We start from the raw sequence: 18,560 nt of genomic DNA, 5'->3' as shown, positions 1-18,560 counted from the left end.
GCCAAAACAAGGTATCGTAATTAAATGAAGGTAGAATCTTTTGGAACAGCCAACAATTTTGACCATCCCTTTGAGCACTTTCATGAATAAATAAATACATATAAGAAACTATATTAGCATTTTTATTGTCTAAAAACATTTTTTTCAGTATGAAAACAAAGAGGCCAAAGGGAGCATTTTCGGGCAATGTTGGCACGAAGGCTGTTCCAAAAGATTCTACCTTCATTAAATTAAGTTTAAGTTTTGGGCATGTTCTTCATGGAGAATGATATTCCCAGTCACGAGTGACAAAATGGCAGATGCAGCCAGATAAATGTTGTTTTTAAAATACACTTGAGGAATGCAGCCCTAAAATGGTTTCTTATGCTCACTATAGGTTGTGTTTATTTGATATAATATAGAGTAATATTGTAAAATATTATTACAGCTTAAAATAACTGTTTTCTATTTGAATATATTTTAACATTAATTCCTGTGATGACAAAGCTGAATTTTCAGCATCATTACTGCAGTCTTCAGTGTCACATGATCCTTTAGAAATCATTCTAATATGCTGATTTGGTGCTCAAGAAACATTTCTTATTAATAGCAATGTTGAAACCAATTGTGCTGCTGAATATTTTAGTAGAAACCATGAATAATTTTTTTTGAATAGTAAATTCAAAAGAACAGCATTTAATTGAAATAGACATTTTATGACTTAAACATATTCAAAAAACTCCCAAACTGAGAGTCCAATGAAGTGGATGATCATGCAGGATGAAGGTAGCATTTGGTGTGGACTCTTCTGTAATTAGGACAACATGAATTAATTATAAGACGGCTAGCACGAATCCCCCAGAGTAATGTACACATGTGTTAATTGGAGCAGCAGGAAGTTTAGGGGAATTTAAAGGATACTTTACCCAAAAATGAAAATGATGTAATTTACTTACTTTCTCATTGTTCATCATTTATCGAACATAAAATAATCTTCACGTTCTTATCCATATAATGAGATTTCGTATTTTTATTTAAATACGTTTTCTGAAGTCATGTAATGATGAACATTTCAAGTTGTTATTCTCTGAAAATCTTTCCCTATGTTAACCTTAGATCTGCAACCAGATCATTAAGTCACCGAGCTGTTCAGTCTGATTCTTCCGTGAATCCTTCTGTCTATTTTCAAAATTTTCATTGAAAAAACAGGCTCTGTTATAAAAACTCTGTTTTCAAATAATATTTATTTGTATATTTTTGTCATTTTCAATTTATTTAAAGTTTTAGTAATTTTGTGTTTTTTTTTTTTTCATTTTTATTATTTAAAAAAAAAGTCTAGTTTTTTTACATTTTTATTAGTATATCAAGTTAAACTAACTAAATGAAAATGAGAAATGTTTCCTCGGCAACAAGCTAAATGAAATAAGTTTCATTGTTTTTTATTTAAGTTTTTTATTTTATTTCAGTTAACTTTTAAATAGTTTTTATGGTTTAACTCTGGCAGGAAGATTTTCTGGTAACACTTTGCTTTAAAGTCTCATTTGTGAACATTGCTTAATACTTAACATAAACTAATAATGAACTTGATTATATATATATGTATGTATATATATATGTATGTATATGTGTGTATATATATATATGTATGTATATATATATATCATTTTTTTAAGCATTTATTATCTTTGTCAATGTTAGTTAGTAAAAATGTAATTGTTTATTATTTGTTCATGTTAGTTCACAGTGCATTAACAAATGTTAATAAATACAACTTTTTGATTTTAACCCTCAGGTTATCTTCATGTGAAAATGAAATGAATCTACTATATAATTAATATTTTTTAGGGGATTTTACGGTACTAAATAATTTTTATGCAATAGTTATAATCCATTTATTCACTTTTTGAGCAAAGACCTGAAAATTTAAACTAAAACTGTCATAAATCTTGAATGCTTTGGCGCACAGACTTAAGTTTGGTCTCTTTTCAAGGATGACATTTGGCAGATTAGTGCTGAAAAAAAGTTTTTAAAAAGTAAATTAAAAAACATGTATTGTTATGAAAAATACACAAAAATACTATTTTACATTTTTATATATGTTCCAAAACACATTTTACTCCAAAACTGTGAGAAAATTAAAAGCATTAAAAAAATTATCCAAAAAAAACAACAACTGCATAGTATGAATTGCATATACACAGATTCTTAGTGAAGCTATGAAAGATATTCATTCAAGAGCCGTGAATGATTTTCTTTTTCTTTTATTGTTTGATTAACATTAACGACAGGTGTATATGATACTGATACTGTCACTTACCTTATGCTTATATTCATCCAATATAATGATAATTTCGTCCTGCTCTTTCTTCTCATTCATCCATGTTTCTTTGCTGCTCTATCGTGTTTAAGCAGTACTGCGCTGCACAGATATATTTACATACAGATAAACTACATCTTAAAAAAAGCTCTATCGATTGACATCTTCATTATGGTTAATAAAGGCCTTTGTGTCAGAAAAATATCCATATTTAAAACTTTACAAACTGTAATCTCTAACTTCCGCTAACTGTCGTACGCGCGTTCACGAGAGACTGGCGCTCCAGGGAATTTTCATTTTTGGGTGAACTATCCCTTTAATGAATGCTGTAGAAGTATTGTTAATTGTTAGTTAATGTTTACCAAGGCAGTTAACTGATGTTAACAATTGAAACCTTATTAAAAAGTGCTACTGATATTTCTTTTGTTCCACAAAATTTCACTAAAATCCCATTGTCATTCAACCTTCCAGGTTTGCCTAGAAATTGACATCGTGACTGAATTAAGGGTGCTTGAACACCCTTAACATGGCGAATGTCCCTTCTGCTATTTCAGCCTTGTCGGCTCCATCAAATGTAGTTTCCTTGTGCGTCAGCACAGATGAATTCATCTGTCCTCTCCTGGGATCATCAGAGAAGCTCTGGTCTCAGCATTATTACAAGGAACAGCTCTAGCAGCGCAGCTTTGGGACGCAACACGCTTGACCCTTCTGGAGCAGAGACCCAGAGCCAGGGAGCTGAACTGCACCCACCCCGCCCCCTTCAGCTCTCTTGTCTCTGGGAAACAGATGTGCTGTTGTCAGACCTGGCTGAAAGCCCACAGAGATTTTGCCACTAGACAGCTGTCCATTATGTAACCCGGATAAAAAATAGGCCAGGCCCGCTGAGAGAGCTGCTGTGAACATGCTCACACTGTTCAGATTTTACCTGAGTTATACAGATGACACAAGTAATCATTTAAATTAATAACTTCCAATTGTAGTTTGAGGTTTGCATTATAATACAGGCCTGGTTTCACAGACAGGGCTTCGATTAAACCAGGATTAGGCCCTATTTAAGTAGCTTTTATAAATGTGCCGTTGGAAAAAAAAATCATTCATTGCAAGTTGCATTCAGTTAAGACATGCAGCTCAAACTTCATTTTAGTCTGGGATTAGTTTAAGCCTTGTCTGTGAAATCAGGGGATAGTGTTAAATCAAAGTACACCATGAAACTGATATAGAAAGAATCTGTCATCCTGATGACTGATAAATGAGAACAGGTTAAATAACATGACACTGGACTATACAGAAGGATTATAGTGGAAATTAATTCCTGAAGGAATTCTAATGATTCGCTAATATAATTTGGAACCACTTCTAATACTCTCAGTGGTTTTCACCTAGTCTTGATTCAGGACCCAGATTTTAAGTGGTAGTGGCAGAATTATCTTTACAAAGGTAAACAAAAATGATAAAAAATTTAACTTTATTAATATTACTATTTAATTTTTTCATAGTGAACTGTAACTGTTACCTTTTTAGTGTTATTTTAAAAATATGTTTTAATGTGGCTTCATTATCCTCAATCGGTCTTTTTTTATTTCCATTTAATTTGAAAGATTTTTTATTTTATTTTTACATTTAGCCTTGTTTTTATGCCTGCTTTCCATAACCAGTTATTTTACTATTATTTATATAAATTTTTTGTATTTATTAATATGCATTATTATTATTATTTATTAATAAATTATATAGCATCCATTTAATTAATTGATTTATGATTATAATTTGTATAGGGGTTTTTTCGTATTTTTTTTGTATTGTTTATATTTAGTTATTCAACTTAAACTTATTTTAAGTCAATTAGTTGCCCAGGAAACATTCCTAAGTGTTAAGTTTTTCATCTAATATGATTAGATATGAATAGTTTTAGTTAACAATACCAACGTCCATATCTCCATTTCACCAAAAAAATCTACTAAGATCAGAGTTACCAGGTCTGTGTGACAAAGACAACTGACACACAGTATATTGCCAGTAATTTGGGACACCCCTCCAAATCATTGAATTCAGGTGTTCCGATCACTTCCATGGCCATAGGTGTGTAAAATCAAGCACCTAGGCATGCAGACGCTTCTACAAACATTTGTGAAAGAATGGGTCGCTCTCAGGAGATTAGTAAATTCAAGAGTGTTACCATGATAGGTTGCCACCTGTGCAAGTCTATTCGGGACATTTCCTCACTACTAAATATTCCACGGTCATCTGTTAGTGATATTATAATAAAGTGGAAGCAATTGGGAACAACAGCAACTCAGCCACGAAGTAGTAGGTCACATAAAATTACAGAGCGGGGTCAGCGCTTGTTGAGGTGCACAGTGCGCAGAAGTCGGCAACTTTCTGCAGAGACAATAGCTACAGACCGCCGAACTTGGTGTGGCCTTCAGATTAGCTCAAGAACAGTGAGTAGAGAGCTTTATGGAATGGGTTTCCATGGCTGAGCAGCTGCATCCAAGCCTTACAGCACCAAGTGCAATGCAAAGCATCGGATGCTGTGGTGTAAATCACGCCGCCACTGGACTCCGATGGACGAGTCTGGGTTTGGCGGTTGCCAGGAGAACGGTACTTTCCTGACTGCATTGTGCCAAGTGTAAAGTTTGGTGGGGGGGGGGAGGGTTATGGTGTGGAGTTGTTTTTCAGGGGTTGGGCTTGGCCCTTTAGTTTCAGTGAAAGGAACAGGTGGGGAACGTTTGGGGAGGGTCTCAAAACATTTGGCAATATAGTGTATTTTAGTGTCCATTTTATGCCTTTTCATATTTTTTTCCAGTTGTATGTTTACTGTGTGATGTAAAGTCCCGAAGTTTATAAAACCGCAAGTTGCCAACCACTAAAAACTAAACTAAATATTTGTAAAAGTTTATCCAGTAGTATTTTATTCCCTTGTTTAGAGAATTCTTAGGGGACTCTCATTTGATTCCTATAGGACTGGTTCCTTATGCAGTTATGCTGTTTGACAGGTTTGGAATTGAATCAGATTATGGACAGATTATGTGCTAGATGAAACCGGTAGACTGGCACAAACAGCCGTTGTATGAATGCAACGATCACCGTTTTCTGCTCATCATAAATTTTAGTTTTATGATATTCTACCTTTAATATCCATCTTTGCTTGCTTCTTTGAATTTCTCCTGTGCATCAAACATACGAGAGCTTTATAAACACCTGCGGAGCACTGAGATCAATGTTAATCAGAATCCTGAAATGCATCAGTGTGCAAAGTTTTAGTTATTTTTAATGTTTCTAGAGTGAGCCGTGGTTTGAATAAAGGCTTTTTGAACTGGAAGTAGTGCCTTGGATCTTTTTTCTATAAATATAAGTTTGAAACACAACCAAAGAGCACCTTCTGGGATTACTTAACAAAGGTCCAAAGCAGATTTTTTCCCTTGATTTGTTAGTCAGAATTATGTTTGCTTTGTAAGGAGTTGAGCTGAAACCGTTCTAAGTGCTCTATACTCTTGCTACGGTTCCTGGTGAGTCTGTGAACAGAGTGTGACCTGTGTCCTGTGTTTCTTTATGTTAGGAGTGTTACATCTCTTGGAGCATGACGAGGAGTATGTGTTCACGCTGCCCTCTGCCTACGCCCGCTCCATTCTGACAGTGCCCTGGGTGGAGCTGGGTGGGAAAGTTTCCATCTGTTGTGCCAAAAGCGGATACTCTGCCACCGTCACATTCCAAACCAAACCCTTCTATGGAGGGAAAGTTCACAGGTGAGAGTGAAGAAGCTTATTTTATTTGAGGTCAGGTATAAAAGCCATTTTCTTTGTTATATAATTTATATAAATTGTTATTGCAAGTGTGTGAACAACTTTTAATGCACCTTAAAAAAACGAGACCTTCCATGACTTCCTAGTTTGTCTATAAAAGCCTGTAGACTGATTTTTATGTGAAGGACTCAAAAAGGATCATCATGTGACAACTGCACTTCACGAGAGCCTCTCTTCCATTCAAGGCCACATGAAAGGAATGCATATGACTAGTCTATTATTAGTCTCAAATATATTTATAATCAAGCTATCATAGTGTGATTTTAATGACCTCATCTGTCGACTGGTGAATTGCAGAGTTTGTGCAAACACATCCACATCACTATGATTAGATGCTATCCTTCCCTCGCATTTTGTAACAAATCCTTCCCCTGCGGGTCAAAATGACCCGAAGCCCTAAAACTATACTTCATTTAAATTTTTGTCCAGAAAGCTTATTTCATTTATTTTTGATAATATTTTTTTCATTTTTACCTTTAAATTACTAGATTTTATCAACACTTTCTTTGCTTAAATTCAAAATAACTCACAATTTCGTGCATAACCCTTTTAATTAAACTCAAAATATCTTAAATTGGGTGTCTTTGCCGACCTCGTGTGGAGAAAAAAAATATATAGCATGATATTTTTAATGACTCTTGCCACTAGATGGCCTTATAACTCTATATGGGGCAAATGAGCTGTTCCGCTGGGTCCTAAAGGAAGTTCTCATACCCATGTAGACAATATAAATTAATTTTTTGCTCAAGTTTTAGCATTTTTAGGTTTTTCTATGTGTACTTAGAAACTTATGTGTACTTTTCTATGTGAGTTATTCCTTGCATTCCATTAATTCCTAAAGGGGTCAAATTGACCCGCGAGGGAAGGATTAAAAAAAAAAACCCATTATTTCAACCACATAACTCCTTGAATCCAGTAAATTGAGTGTTTTAAAAAAAAGTGTATCGAGGCATTGAATCGCGTTCAGTCTCTTGTATATTACACAAGCAAGAAGTTGCTGGCTGCAGTTCACTTAACAGTCACTGGTGTCCCTAAAAACAAAGGGTTTCTGAATTTTATATATAGCCCCTTTAACTTATTTTCTCTTATTCTTCAACAGAGTCACGGGTGAGGTAAAACACAATCCCACAGGTACCATCGTATGCAAGGCTCAGGGGGAGTGGAACGGGACCCTGGAGTTCACTTACAGCAGTGGAGAGACCAAAGTGATTGACACATCCAAACTGCCAGTCATTAAGAAAAAGATCCGCCCACTGGAGAAGCAGGGCCAGTATGAATCAAGGTGAGATTTTAGCATAAATTTAGCTTCAATAGTGATAATGCGGGCATTTACGAGAGAGTTAATGTTTTTCCAGAATTGTATTTATAGTTGTGCTCAGAAGCTAAATAAGAGGGATCATACAAAATGCATGTTATTTTATATTTAGTATTGTCCTGAATAAGATATTTTACATAAAGGATATTTACATATAGTCCACAAGACAAAAAAATAGCTGAATTTATAAAAATGACCCCATTCAAAAGTTTTGTGTCGTTACCTGGATGATCCACGGCTGTTTTTTTGTGATGGTTGTTCATGAGTCCCTTGTTTGTCCTGAGCAGTTAAACTGCCCGATGTTCTTCAGAAAAATCCTCCAGGTCCTGCAAATTCTTCAGTTTTCCAGCATCTTTTGCATATTTGAACCCTCTCCGGCAGTGACTGTATGATTTTGAGATCGATCTTTTCACACTGAGGAAAATTGAGGGACTCAAACACAAATATTAAAAAAGGTTCAAACATTTACTGATGCTCCACCCCCGATGCTTACTAATGCATTTTTTTTCTCTCTTTGTTGCCGCCGTTGCCTAGCCGATTTCACACATGCACTTTACAGTCATGGTGCTCATGTCTGCAACACATGTTTGAGTTTGGGTCGTCCCCCTACTAACCCTACAAATAAAAAAAATTGTCAAAATGGCCAAAATTATCTGATTATCACACTTACCAAAGTACAAAATACATTTATATAAACACATGTGTGTTCTTATTTAGAGTTAGCTTGTTCAATTTATTTTGCAGAAGTCTGTTAACTGAAAATGGAAGCATAGTGAAACCTTCCTTCTAGGGAAGAAAGTTACTCGGGCAATACAAATAAATAGCGTGTGTGAAAGATCAGAGCTCAGTGATCCAGATAATGCCACGGTGGGTGAGCATCTCTCCTTTTAGAGCATTTTAGCTAAATCCTGCCCCTCTAGAGCTCTTATACAATACTCGTGACCATCATGCACTGCTGTGGCCCTGGGTGAGCTGGAGGGATTCACTTAATAAACTCTAATGCTGCTTATTGTAGAGGAGAGATCCAGCCGAACAGGACAGAGCTCCATCAGAGTATAGTCTAATGCTCTCAGCCTGGCGGTACCACAGCCGCGTAATGCAATCAAAAGAAGATATAGCGGCAGAGAGGTTCTTCTGAAGCAGTGCTACGCTTGCAAAAAGTGTAGATCCATTGATCCTTGAAAGGTTTGGGATCAAATTGAATAAAAGATTCGGCTGAATTATCATATGAGGTTGCTTTCTTATCCTGATCAATGTGGCTAGACGTAACAGCCTTAACTAAACAGCAAAGTTTTGCAGCTTATTCTGGTTAAAAATTGTAAAGCGACTGCCCAAATATACTGTTTTATCATATTTTTATTCAAATATATTTCAAGTATATTTCAAAACAAACAAAAATGACCATGTTGCTAAAATAGATTTGAAAATATTTGTAATTTTGTAATATTTTAAATTTTTGTTACCAATTTTCAATCTAAATATGTGACCCTGGACCACAAAACCAGTCATATGGGTCAATTTTTTTTTTATTGAGTTGTATACATCACCTGAAAGCTGAATAAATAATGATGTATGGTTTGTTAGGATAGGACAATATTTGGCCGAGATACAACTATTTGAAAATCTGGAATCTGAGGGTGCAAAAAAGTCTAAATATTGAGTAAAATCACCTTTAAAGTTGTCCAAATGAAGTCCTTAGCAACGCATATTACTAATATTAATACATTTGTTATATATTTACGGTAGGAAATTTACAAAATATCTTCATGGAACATGATCTTTACTTAATATCCTAATGATTTTTGGCATTAAAGAAAAATAAATAATTTTGACCAATAAAATATATTGTTTGCTATTGCCACAAATATACCCGTGTGATTTATGACTGGTTTTGTGGTCCAGGGTCACATTTATTTACAACATGTTGTCCAAAATATATTTTAAACAATACATTGCATTGCATTTTGCCAAAATGTATTTTTGTTCAAGAAAAGTGATTTCTTTTTAACTCTTTCCCCGCCATTTCCATCGTTTATGAGACAACACTTCCCCGCCATTGACAAAAATTTCTGGCAATCCATGTTTTCACTTTTACACTGTAGGGGGCGCTCTGACAGGAGAGAATCTCCAGATCAAAACACAAGCGAAGAAGCAGAAACAAGCAATAAAAGCATTGTTTATGCACATGTAAAATAACGGCATCAAGAAAAAAATTTAGCATATTATCAAAACTGCCTAGAGTTACCGAGTGAAATGTTGACCCAGGACGAAGTAGTATTGTGACAAAAACGTGATTTTCTCAGGGTTTTTTTTATTTTATGAAACTTACCCACATTCAATTGCTGATGATAAAAGAATGCATGAAGCTAGAATAAAATGTAACAACATTTAACATATATTTGAAATACATATTGACCAGAAAAAATGTTGTATAGGGGCAAATTTATCTGAAGTACTGTATATTATTCCACAACAATATACTGTACAAGCATGAAAAAAAGCATCAGCCTGTCATATTATCCTGTCTTGTGTCAATGATTGACAGACGGCTGTGGCAGCATGTGACAACGGCGCTGAAGGCCGGGGACATCGATGCGGCCACTGAACACAAACACCAGCTGGAGGAGAAACAGAGAAGAGAAGGGAAGCAGAGAACGGCTAGCAGCACCACCTGGAAACCCAAGTACTTCATCAAAGAGGTGAGGCTTTCTAAATCCGCATCAAAAACCTGATGAGGTTTCACTTATGCATATAAATCCCATTTGTCATTTTACTTAGGACGTGCAGAACTACATATTTTCATAATTGACTATTCAGTACTTGTACTAGTCAGCTAATTGGTCTTAAAGGGTTAGTTAATGAAATGAAAATGATCCCATGTATTACTCACCCTCAAGCCATCCTAGGTGTATGACTTTCTTCTTTCAGCCAAACACAATCCGAGTTACATTTACATTTATGAATTTGGCCGACGCTTTTATCCAAAGTGACTTACAGAGTACTAATTACAGGAGCAATTACCCCTGGAGCAACGTGGAGTAACATGCCTTGCTCAAGGACACACTGGTCCGCTGGGATCTAACCAGCAACCTTCTGCATATTAGTTAAGTGGTTTAACCCACTGGACCACCATCTCTAGTTATATAAAAAAATATCCTGGTCCTTCCAAGCTTTATAACGGGAGTGAGTAGAGCCTGAGTTTTTGAAGCTCCAAAAATTGCATCCTTCTGAAGTGAAGCAATGCTTTTTTTGTAAGAAAATTTTTGTAAAAATAACTTTTTAAACTATAATAACTGGCTTCCGGTACCGGTTGTATGTGAATCTGGTTCCGGCGGAAGAGTAAACTCTGACTTGCATGACGTATTGATACATTTTAGAGGTTAGAGCAAAACAGAACACTGCTAATCACAAATTAGAAGTCTAAAATGAGAATTTGTAAATAGAAATGTCATTTCTATGCCCAGCCCTATTTGTTTGAACTGCGAGAGGCGTCTACTTTCACCTCAGCTTACGCTACTCCTACATCTTACACCATGTGTTAGGTCAGAGTTCACTCTTCCGCTGGAAGTAGACTCGCATACGCATGGGCGTAGATTACGAAAACGTATTCGTAGAAGTAATCGCGTTCCAAAGGCATTCACAACGCTGAACTAGCAGCTAAATAAAGATAATTATGACTGATGAAACGCGACGACAAACACATGATTTTGACAATATATGGTTCATGTGTGTTTTTCAAGCCATCTCAAGGTATTTATTGACAATAAAGTATATGAATAATGCAGTGCTAACTGACATCCTTTTTAATGTTTAGTATCTTCTGCTCACAAAGGCTGCATTTATTATATAAAACAGCTGTTTACTATGTTAATATATAGTAAACGTGTAATTTATTCCTGTGATCAAAGCTGAATTTTCAGCATCATTACACCAGTATTGTCATATCGATTATAATATGAGGATTTGCTGCTCAAGAAACATTTCTGATTATCAATGTTGAAAACAGTTGTGCTGCTTAAAAATGTTGTGGAAACCATGATGCATTTTATTTTATAGGATTCTTTGATGAATAGAAAGTTAAATGAACAGCATTTATTTGCATTAAATAAAGCACTTATTGAATAGAAATCTTTATTTATATTATAGATGTCACTTGTGATCAATTTAATGCATGTTTAATGAATAAAAGTATTAATTTATCTCTTTTTTAATCTTACCACAAAAGTTTGAATAGTATCATAGTTTCCACAAAAATGAAGCAGCACAACTGTTTTCATCATTGATAACAATCATAAATGTTTCTTGAGCAGCAAATCAGCATATGAGAATGATTTCTGAAGGATTATGTGACACTGAAGACTGGAGTAATGATGATAAATTCAGCTTTGATCACAGGAATAAATTACTTAATTTCTTTTTACTATATATTCACATAGATAACAGCTGCTTTACATTGGCATAATATTTCACTGTATTACTTTTTTTTACTGCATTTTATTAAATAAATGCAGCCTCTGTGAGCAGAAGTCTTCTTTCAAAAACATTGAACAATTGTAATTTTTAAACTTTTCTAAACTGCCTTGTTCAGTGATATTTTTTTAACATTGCATAAAATCCATGGGTAAGTAATGCACAAGTGTTTGTAGTGCATAAACCAATCATAAAATTGGCATAAAATATAGGGGAAAATATTATACATATTAGTGGTTATTGTTCAGCAGTGTATTTGATATCTTACTGAATTAAAAGCAAGAGATCAATTAAATCGGTCAATTAGACAGGTCGGAAAAAAAACAGGTATTATACCTGACATTTCTGTCCCCCTCACTTCTGAAAAGACGGCTATGCCCCTGCGCATACGGCTAGAAGCCAGTGATTGCAGTTTATAAAGTTATAAATATGGATATTTTTCTTACAAAAAAGCATCAGTTTGCTTCAGAATGCCTTTATTAACCCCTGGAGCCATATGGATTACTTTTATGATGGATGGGTGTGCTTTTCCATTATACATTTTGAAAAAGCCAGGATATTTTTAAATATAACTCTGTTTGGCTGAAAGAAGAAAGTCATATACACCTAGGGTGGCTTGAGGGTGAGTAAATCATGGGGTAATTTCATCATTTTTGGCTGAACTATCACTATAAGGAAGCCATGTATAAGTAGGCTGGTTTCAGTTCACCGGACCCTGATCGGATTCGTTTCTTAGGAGGCACTTACATAAGACACGTTCATATGTTCAAAAACGGCTGGACCAAGCACAAACAGAATGAAACCAAATGCAAAGTCTCCCCCTCAGGTTTTTAAAAATTGAAGGAAACTTCATAAAACTTACACTACTGTTCTTAAGTTTGGGGTTGGTAAGATCTTTTTTCACTTATATTTCATACTTGGTTGATGATAATTACATTCAGTGAACCAAAGAGTGCAAATGATTTTCCTTTTTTACCCTAGATTTGATTATTCATTATACACTTGTTTGTTTTTAAAATCTGTTTTAGTCACATGACCCTTTAGAAATCATTCTAATATGCTGATTTTCTGCTCAAGAAACATTTCTTATTATTATTAGTTGAAAACAGTTGTGCAAGTACAAAGTGTCTTTGTCACTTTTGATCAATTTAATGTATCCTTGCTGGATAAGTGTTTTTTTTTTAAAAGAAAACTTATTTCAGGAAAAAAAAACTCTTAAGAAAGAAGAATGTCATATACACCTATGTAATACGCATGTGGTTTCAAAAATCCGGCGGTGCACATTGAGTATGCAAAGTATACTTTGGCCTTCATGTTGAGATTTAATCGCATAATACTTGTAGCTACCTTATGTTCACAGTCAACGTTTATACTACTGATATTTTCTTTTCGTTTGTGTAATTTTATTTTTCTCCAACAGCTCATATACCTATAGGATTTTATATATGTTCTCCAACAACTGCATATAGAATGGTGCATAAAAATAAAAAATCCATAGTGAATTCCATCAAGGGCTTAGTGTGTTTCTTTTAAATCTTATGCATGAGTTCCGCCAGTAGTGGGCACTCGTTCAACGTAATCACGTACATCCGAGTCCACGAGATGGAGGGAAGTTAGCGAGTAAAGGGAATAAAAATTTGGGGTGGAACACAGCCCAAATCTAGCTTGTCTAACATTTAATTCCGTCCTTGAATTGCCTGCAGGGGGAAGGATGGGTGTACCACAATCCTCTATGGAAGACGAAGTGATGAGGAAAAGCTGGAGCCACATGATTCCGGTCCATCACAGCCCCCCCACCCCACGGATGGGAGTGGCCATGTAAACGAGGGGCTGGCCAACCAATGAGACTCAAGCAGCGGGGAAAGACATTGATCCTTTTCTCCAACTTGTCGTACAGAGAATGTAAGGTGCCAAAAACAAAAAATGGACTTGAGAGTGGTTAATATACCTCAAAAGCCCCTCCGGATGATGAAGATTGAATTGTGTGACCTTGTGCAATATCTTTATATTTGTATATTACTTATGGTAATCAATACTACAGTAAAGTGAATTTTCACACAGAAGAAATGTAGCATCTGTATCAGAGAGTATAACACAAATGACTGATATAGCTATTATTTTAGGACACCATAGAGCATTCTGGGTATTTGAGACCAGTGAGCACAGATCGGCTATAGTATGTGAGGAATATGTATTCATGTTTAAGAGACCTCACCCCTCATGTTCTTGTCATTTTATTTGAATGACTGAATCAATCTTACCATATGATGACAGTATTGTGCTTCAGTCGAGTCTCTCACGCCTGAAGAAAGAATAAAATGGATATTTGAAGGAATGGATTTTAAAATCATGTGCAAATGTATTTTTTCCGTCACGATTTAGTAAGGTCAGTGATATGCATGCGTTTCAGTCACTTATCTGAAGTATTATCCATTAAATGCTGATTAAAAGTTAAACGTTGATTTCTAAAAAACAGATCTTCAGAAATGTGACTTTTTGACTATTTTGTGTTTATTAACTTAAATGTGCAAATTAACTTAAAATCTCAGGGGTTTTTAGAATTATTATTCTCATACATAGTGAGAGGTGCTTTTCTCCCCAAATTTAGAAGCATCACGAAACATTCACATTCTATATTCTATAAAGGTTAAATACATGTCAAATATGTATTAAATACAAAAATATATAATAACAATAACAGGGCTGCAAATGTAAGCTACATTAAGCATTTTCAATAGGCACAAGCTTTTTTGGGACCAAATGTCGGTTATTGAAACTTGCATTTCCATTATGAAAAATATATTTTTGATCCTTGAGCAATAGTTGAATGGTTGTGCAGTTGAACATTCAAAATCATGGCAAGGTGGCATGCAGACATTTGTTGTTTTTAAAACTAGCTACTGTTCATTTTATTGTTTATAAAATTAAACAAAAAAGCTAACAAACAATTATATACAGGGGCTGATCATATAATTAGAATATCATCAAAAAGTTGATTTATTTCACTAATCCCATTCAAAAAGTGAAACTTGTATATTATATTCATTCATTACACACAGACTGATATATTTCAAATGTTTATTTCTTTTCATTTTGATTATTATAACTGACAACTAAGGAAAATCCCAAATTCAGTATCTCAGAAAATTATTATATTTATAATATTTTACTTATAAAATATTACTTAAGACCAATACAAAGGAAGGATTTTTAGAAATCTTGCCCAACTGAAACGTATGAACATGAAAAGTATGAGCATGTACAGCACTCAATACTGGGGCTCCTTTTGCCTGAATTTTGCTGGCCAATTAAGAACAGGGATACCATGGTCCTTAAACCAGGTACTGGATACTTTGGCAATGTGTGCAGGTGCCAAGTCCTGTTGGAAAATGAAATCTGCATCTCCATAAAGTTGGTCAGCAGCAGGAAGCATGAAGTGCTCTAAAACTTCCTGGTGTACAGCTGCGTTGATCTTGGACCTCAGAAAACACAGTGGACCAACACCAGCAGATGACATGGCACCCCAAACCATCACTGACTGTGGAAACTTTACACTGGACCTCAAGCAACATGGATTGTGTGGCCTCTCCTCTCTTCCTCCAGACTCTGGGACCCTGATTTCCAAATGAAAATGCAAAATTTACTTTCATCAGAGAACATGAACCATTTGGACCAGTGATAGGAATAACGGCGTTATAGATAAACGGCGTTACTAACGGAATTCTTTTTTTCAGTAACGAGTAATCAAATAAATAACTGTTTCTCCCATTACAACGCCGTTAGCGTTACTGAGAATAAAATGCGGCGTTACTTTAATTGAGCTCACTGAAGTGGTTTTCATTGAAATAGGCTCTCTGTCAGTCGGACCTGCAACGTTTTTTTTCTTCTGGTTGGTGCGTGCGTGCATGCCATGCGTGTTGGGGGGTGGGTGGGGTGATACACATAACTGATGATGATTGGTGGGTGGGAGACAAGGTTGAGGTTGATAGGTTGAGTTCACACACACACACACACGCACATGTAAGGATCGGTTTTGCTGCTAAGGAAAAAGCTGAGATCCAAACCCCAACAATAGAACAATAAAAGTCACTAATCTTGAGAGAAGATCTCACAGAAACTTTCTGGGACATCACCCATTATCCCCCCCCCCACCACCCATTTTGCCCTCTCGTTGCCCTGTTTCAAGTCAACACATGCAGATATACCAATGATGATGTGTCTTGTAAAACATTTTTTTTAATCTCTTTCATGTTTGGTGTCCTTTTAAAGGTCTCGGTGCGAATGGTAAAATGGTCTCAGTTTCACTGCAGTCACTAGTAGTATTAGAAAGATTGAAAACTAATGAGAATTCTGTTCTCCTTTTTGAGTAGTCTCTTCAAAGATATCTGATCCACTCCCCCAAAACCAGGTGTTTGAGTTGCAAATATTTACAACCTTTTTGTTCTAGTTGGAGTATTTAAGGAGGGATAACAGAGCTGCCAGGGAGGAACATTCTGTAGCCAGAACCCCCATGCAGTCTGTGTCAGTGTCTTTGAGACACTCTTGATGAACGAATTTGAAAATTAAGAGATACTAAGAAAATCAATGATCTAAATTAAATCGCAATCAATCTTAAGATCAGCTGATAAACTCTAAACGTAACACACTTCATGGAGTCACATAAAATTGGAGTCAGATAAAATTATTCATGGAGTCAGATTTAAAATGAGATATCAATAAATTAAGAGAACTTCACCAAAATGCTGAAAAGGCTTACACGCAGAATTCCTTTTGACCAAGCCGTTAGAATCCGTTTTTTGGGCTAACGGATGGAAGTTTACACACACGCATATATCAGAGCGATGGCAAGTCCAACGACTTCAAAGGTAGCTTTCGCAAACTGGAAGTATAAGCGCTACTTTTCCCTCGTTGAGGTGAAAGGTAAGAATGTTTATGTAACGTGCAACTTATGCCCAAGGAAAAAAAGAGTCTCTCCACGTCGGTGGCAAGTAATTCTAATCTAATGAAGCGCCTCACATCATCACATGCCGACACAAAATTAGTGGCTAAAAACCCAGGTGATAACGTAAGCTCCACTACCAAAGGAGTAGTATAGTACTCATAATATTTACACAATATTCACACTATAGTAGGTTTACTGATAATATTTACAATAATGTATTGAATTTGATAGATGTCTCTCACATTGTCACATAGCAACATTACAATAGTGTACATTAATGTACAATGTTTTTATAATAATCATTTATTCTATTTAGTGTCCAATTCATTCATTTAACATATTTAATATTGGGGTCATCCAAGTTATTTCACATATTTGAACATTTGAAAAAAAAAAAAAAAAGTAACACAGTTGTTACTTTCCCTGGTAATTAGTTACTTTTATAATGATGTAACTCAGTTACTATTTGTAAGAAGTAACTAGTAACTATAACTAATTACTTTTTTTAAATAACGTGCCCAACACTGCTTTGGACCACTCAGCAGCAGTCCAGTCCTTTTTGTCTTTAGCCCAGGCGAGACGCTTCTGACGCTGTCTGTTGTTCAAGAGTGGCTTAACACAAGGAATGCGACAGCTGAAACCCATGTCTTGCATACGTCTGTGCGTAGTGGTTCTTGAAGCACTGACTCCAGCTGCAGTCCCCTCTTTGTGAATCTCCCCCACATTTTTGAATGGGTTTTGTTTCACAATCCTCTCCAGGGTGCGGTTATCTCTATTGCTTATACACTTTTTTTCTACCATATATTTTCCTTCCCTTCGCCTCTCTATTAATGTGCTTGGACATTGAGCACTGTGAACAGCCAGCCTCTTTTGCAATTACCTTTTGTGTCTTGCCCTCCTTGGTGTCAATGGTCGTCTTTTGGACAACTGTCAAGTCAGCAGTCTTCCCCATGATTGTGTAGCCTACAGAACTAGACTGGGAGACCATTTAAAGGACTTTGCAGGTGTTTTTAGTTAATTAGCTGATTAGAGTGTGGCACCAGGTGTTTTCAATATTGAACCTTTTCACAATATTCTAATTTTCTGAGATCCTGAATTTGGGATTTTCCTTAGTTGTCAGTTATAATCATCAAAATTAAAAGAAATAAACATTTGAAATATTATCAGTCTATGTGTAATGAATGAATATAATATACAAGTTTAACTTTTTGAATGGAATTAGTGAAATAAATCAACTTTTTGATGATATTCTAATTATAGGACCATCACCAGTATATAGATTTGTGGCTCAAATGCTTAAAAAAAAGTAATGGGGACACTAACGTTTACAGCTTTCACTTGTACAATTTACAATGTATCTAATGTAATAAACCACAGTTAAAGGTTCAATTGATTTGATTTTAATCATGCACATCTAAATAAGGTACTACATCCAGTTATGTAACTTGCTCCTTTTTGTGACGTCCTTAATAGGCATGAACCGTCTTGACTGAATGAAGATATGGGTTTGAGGGTCTGACTGAGACAGACTTGAAGAGCTCAACACATCCACTACAGTATCTCTGTGCCAGTGAACATAAGACAGGATTGAGCTTTGATTAAACACTCCATTTATTAGCACAGATTCAATGCAGCAGTGATTCTACTGTAAATTACCTCAGAGAGGACTTTCCCCGAACACTTACTTAAAATATTGAAACTTCTGCCAAAGATGTGTACACACTTGTGTAAGTG

General features: G+C 35.4%; 1 protein-coding gene across 2 annotated transcripts in view; it reads left to right on the top strand.

Moving 5' to 3' along the window:
* Positions 1-14,368, top strand: part of osbpl10b (oxysterol binding protein-like 10b) — a 72,449-nt gene extending 58,081 nt beyond the window's left edge. For both annotated transcript variants that reach the window (XM_079836591.1, XM_079836590.1), the window contains 4 exons: positions 5,856-6,042; positions 7,199-7,381; positions 9,960-10,113; positions 13,588-14,368. In XM_079836591.1, the coding sequence (XP_079692717.1) occupies positions 5,856-6,042; positions 7,199-7,381; positions 9,960-10,113; positions 13,588-13,632 (569 nt within the window). In that variant the 3' untranslated portion in view covers positions 13,633-14,368. The remainder of the gene's footprint in view (positions 1-5,855; positions 6,043-7,198; positions 7,382-9,959; positions 10,114-13,587) is intronic.
* The last annotated feature ends 4,192 nt before the right edge of the window (positions 14,369-18,560 follow it).

Source organism: Gobio gobio (genome assembly GCF_949357685.1).
Source record: "Gobio gobio genome assembly, chromosome: 15".
Lineage (NCBI taxonomy): Eukaryota > Metazoa > Chordata > Actinopteri > Cypriniformes > Gobionidae > Gobio > Gobio gobio.
This window is presented reverse-complemented; position numbering and strand designations above follow the sequence as displayed.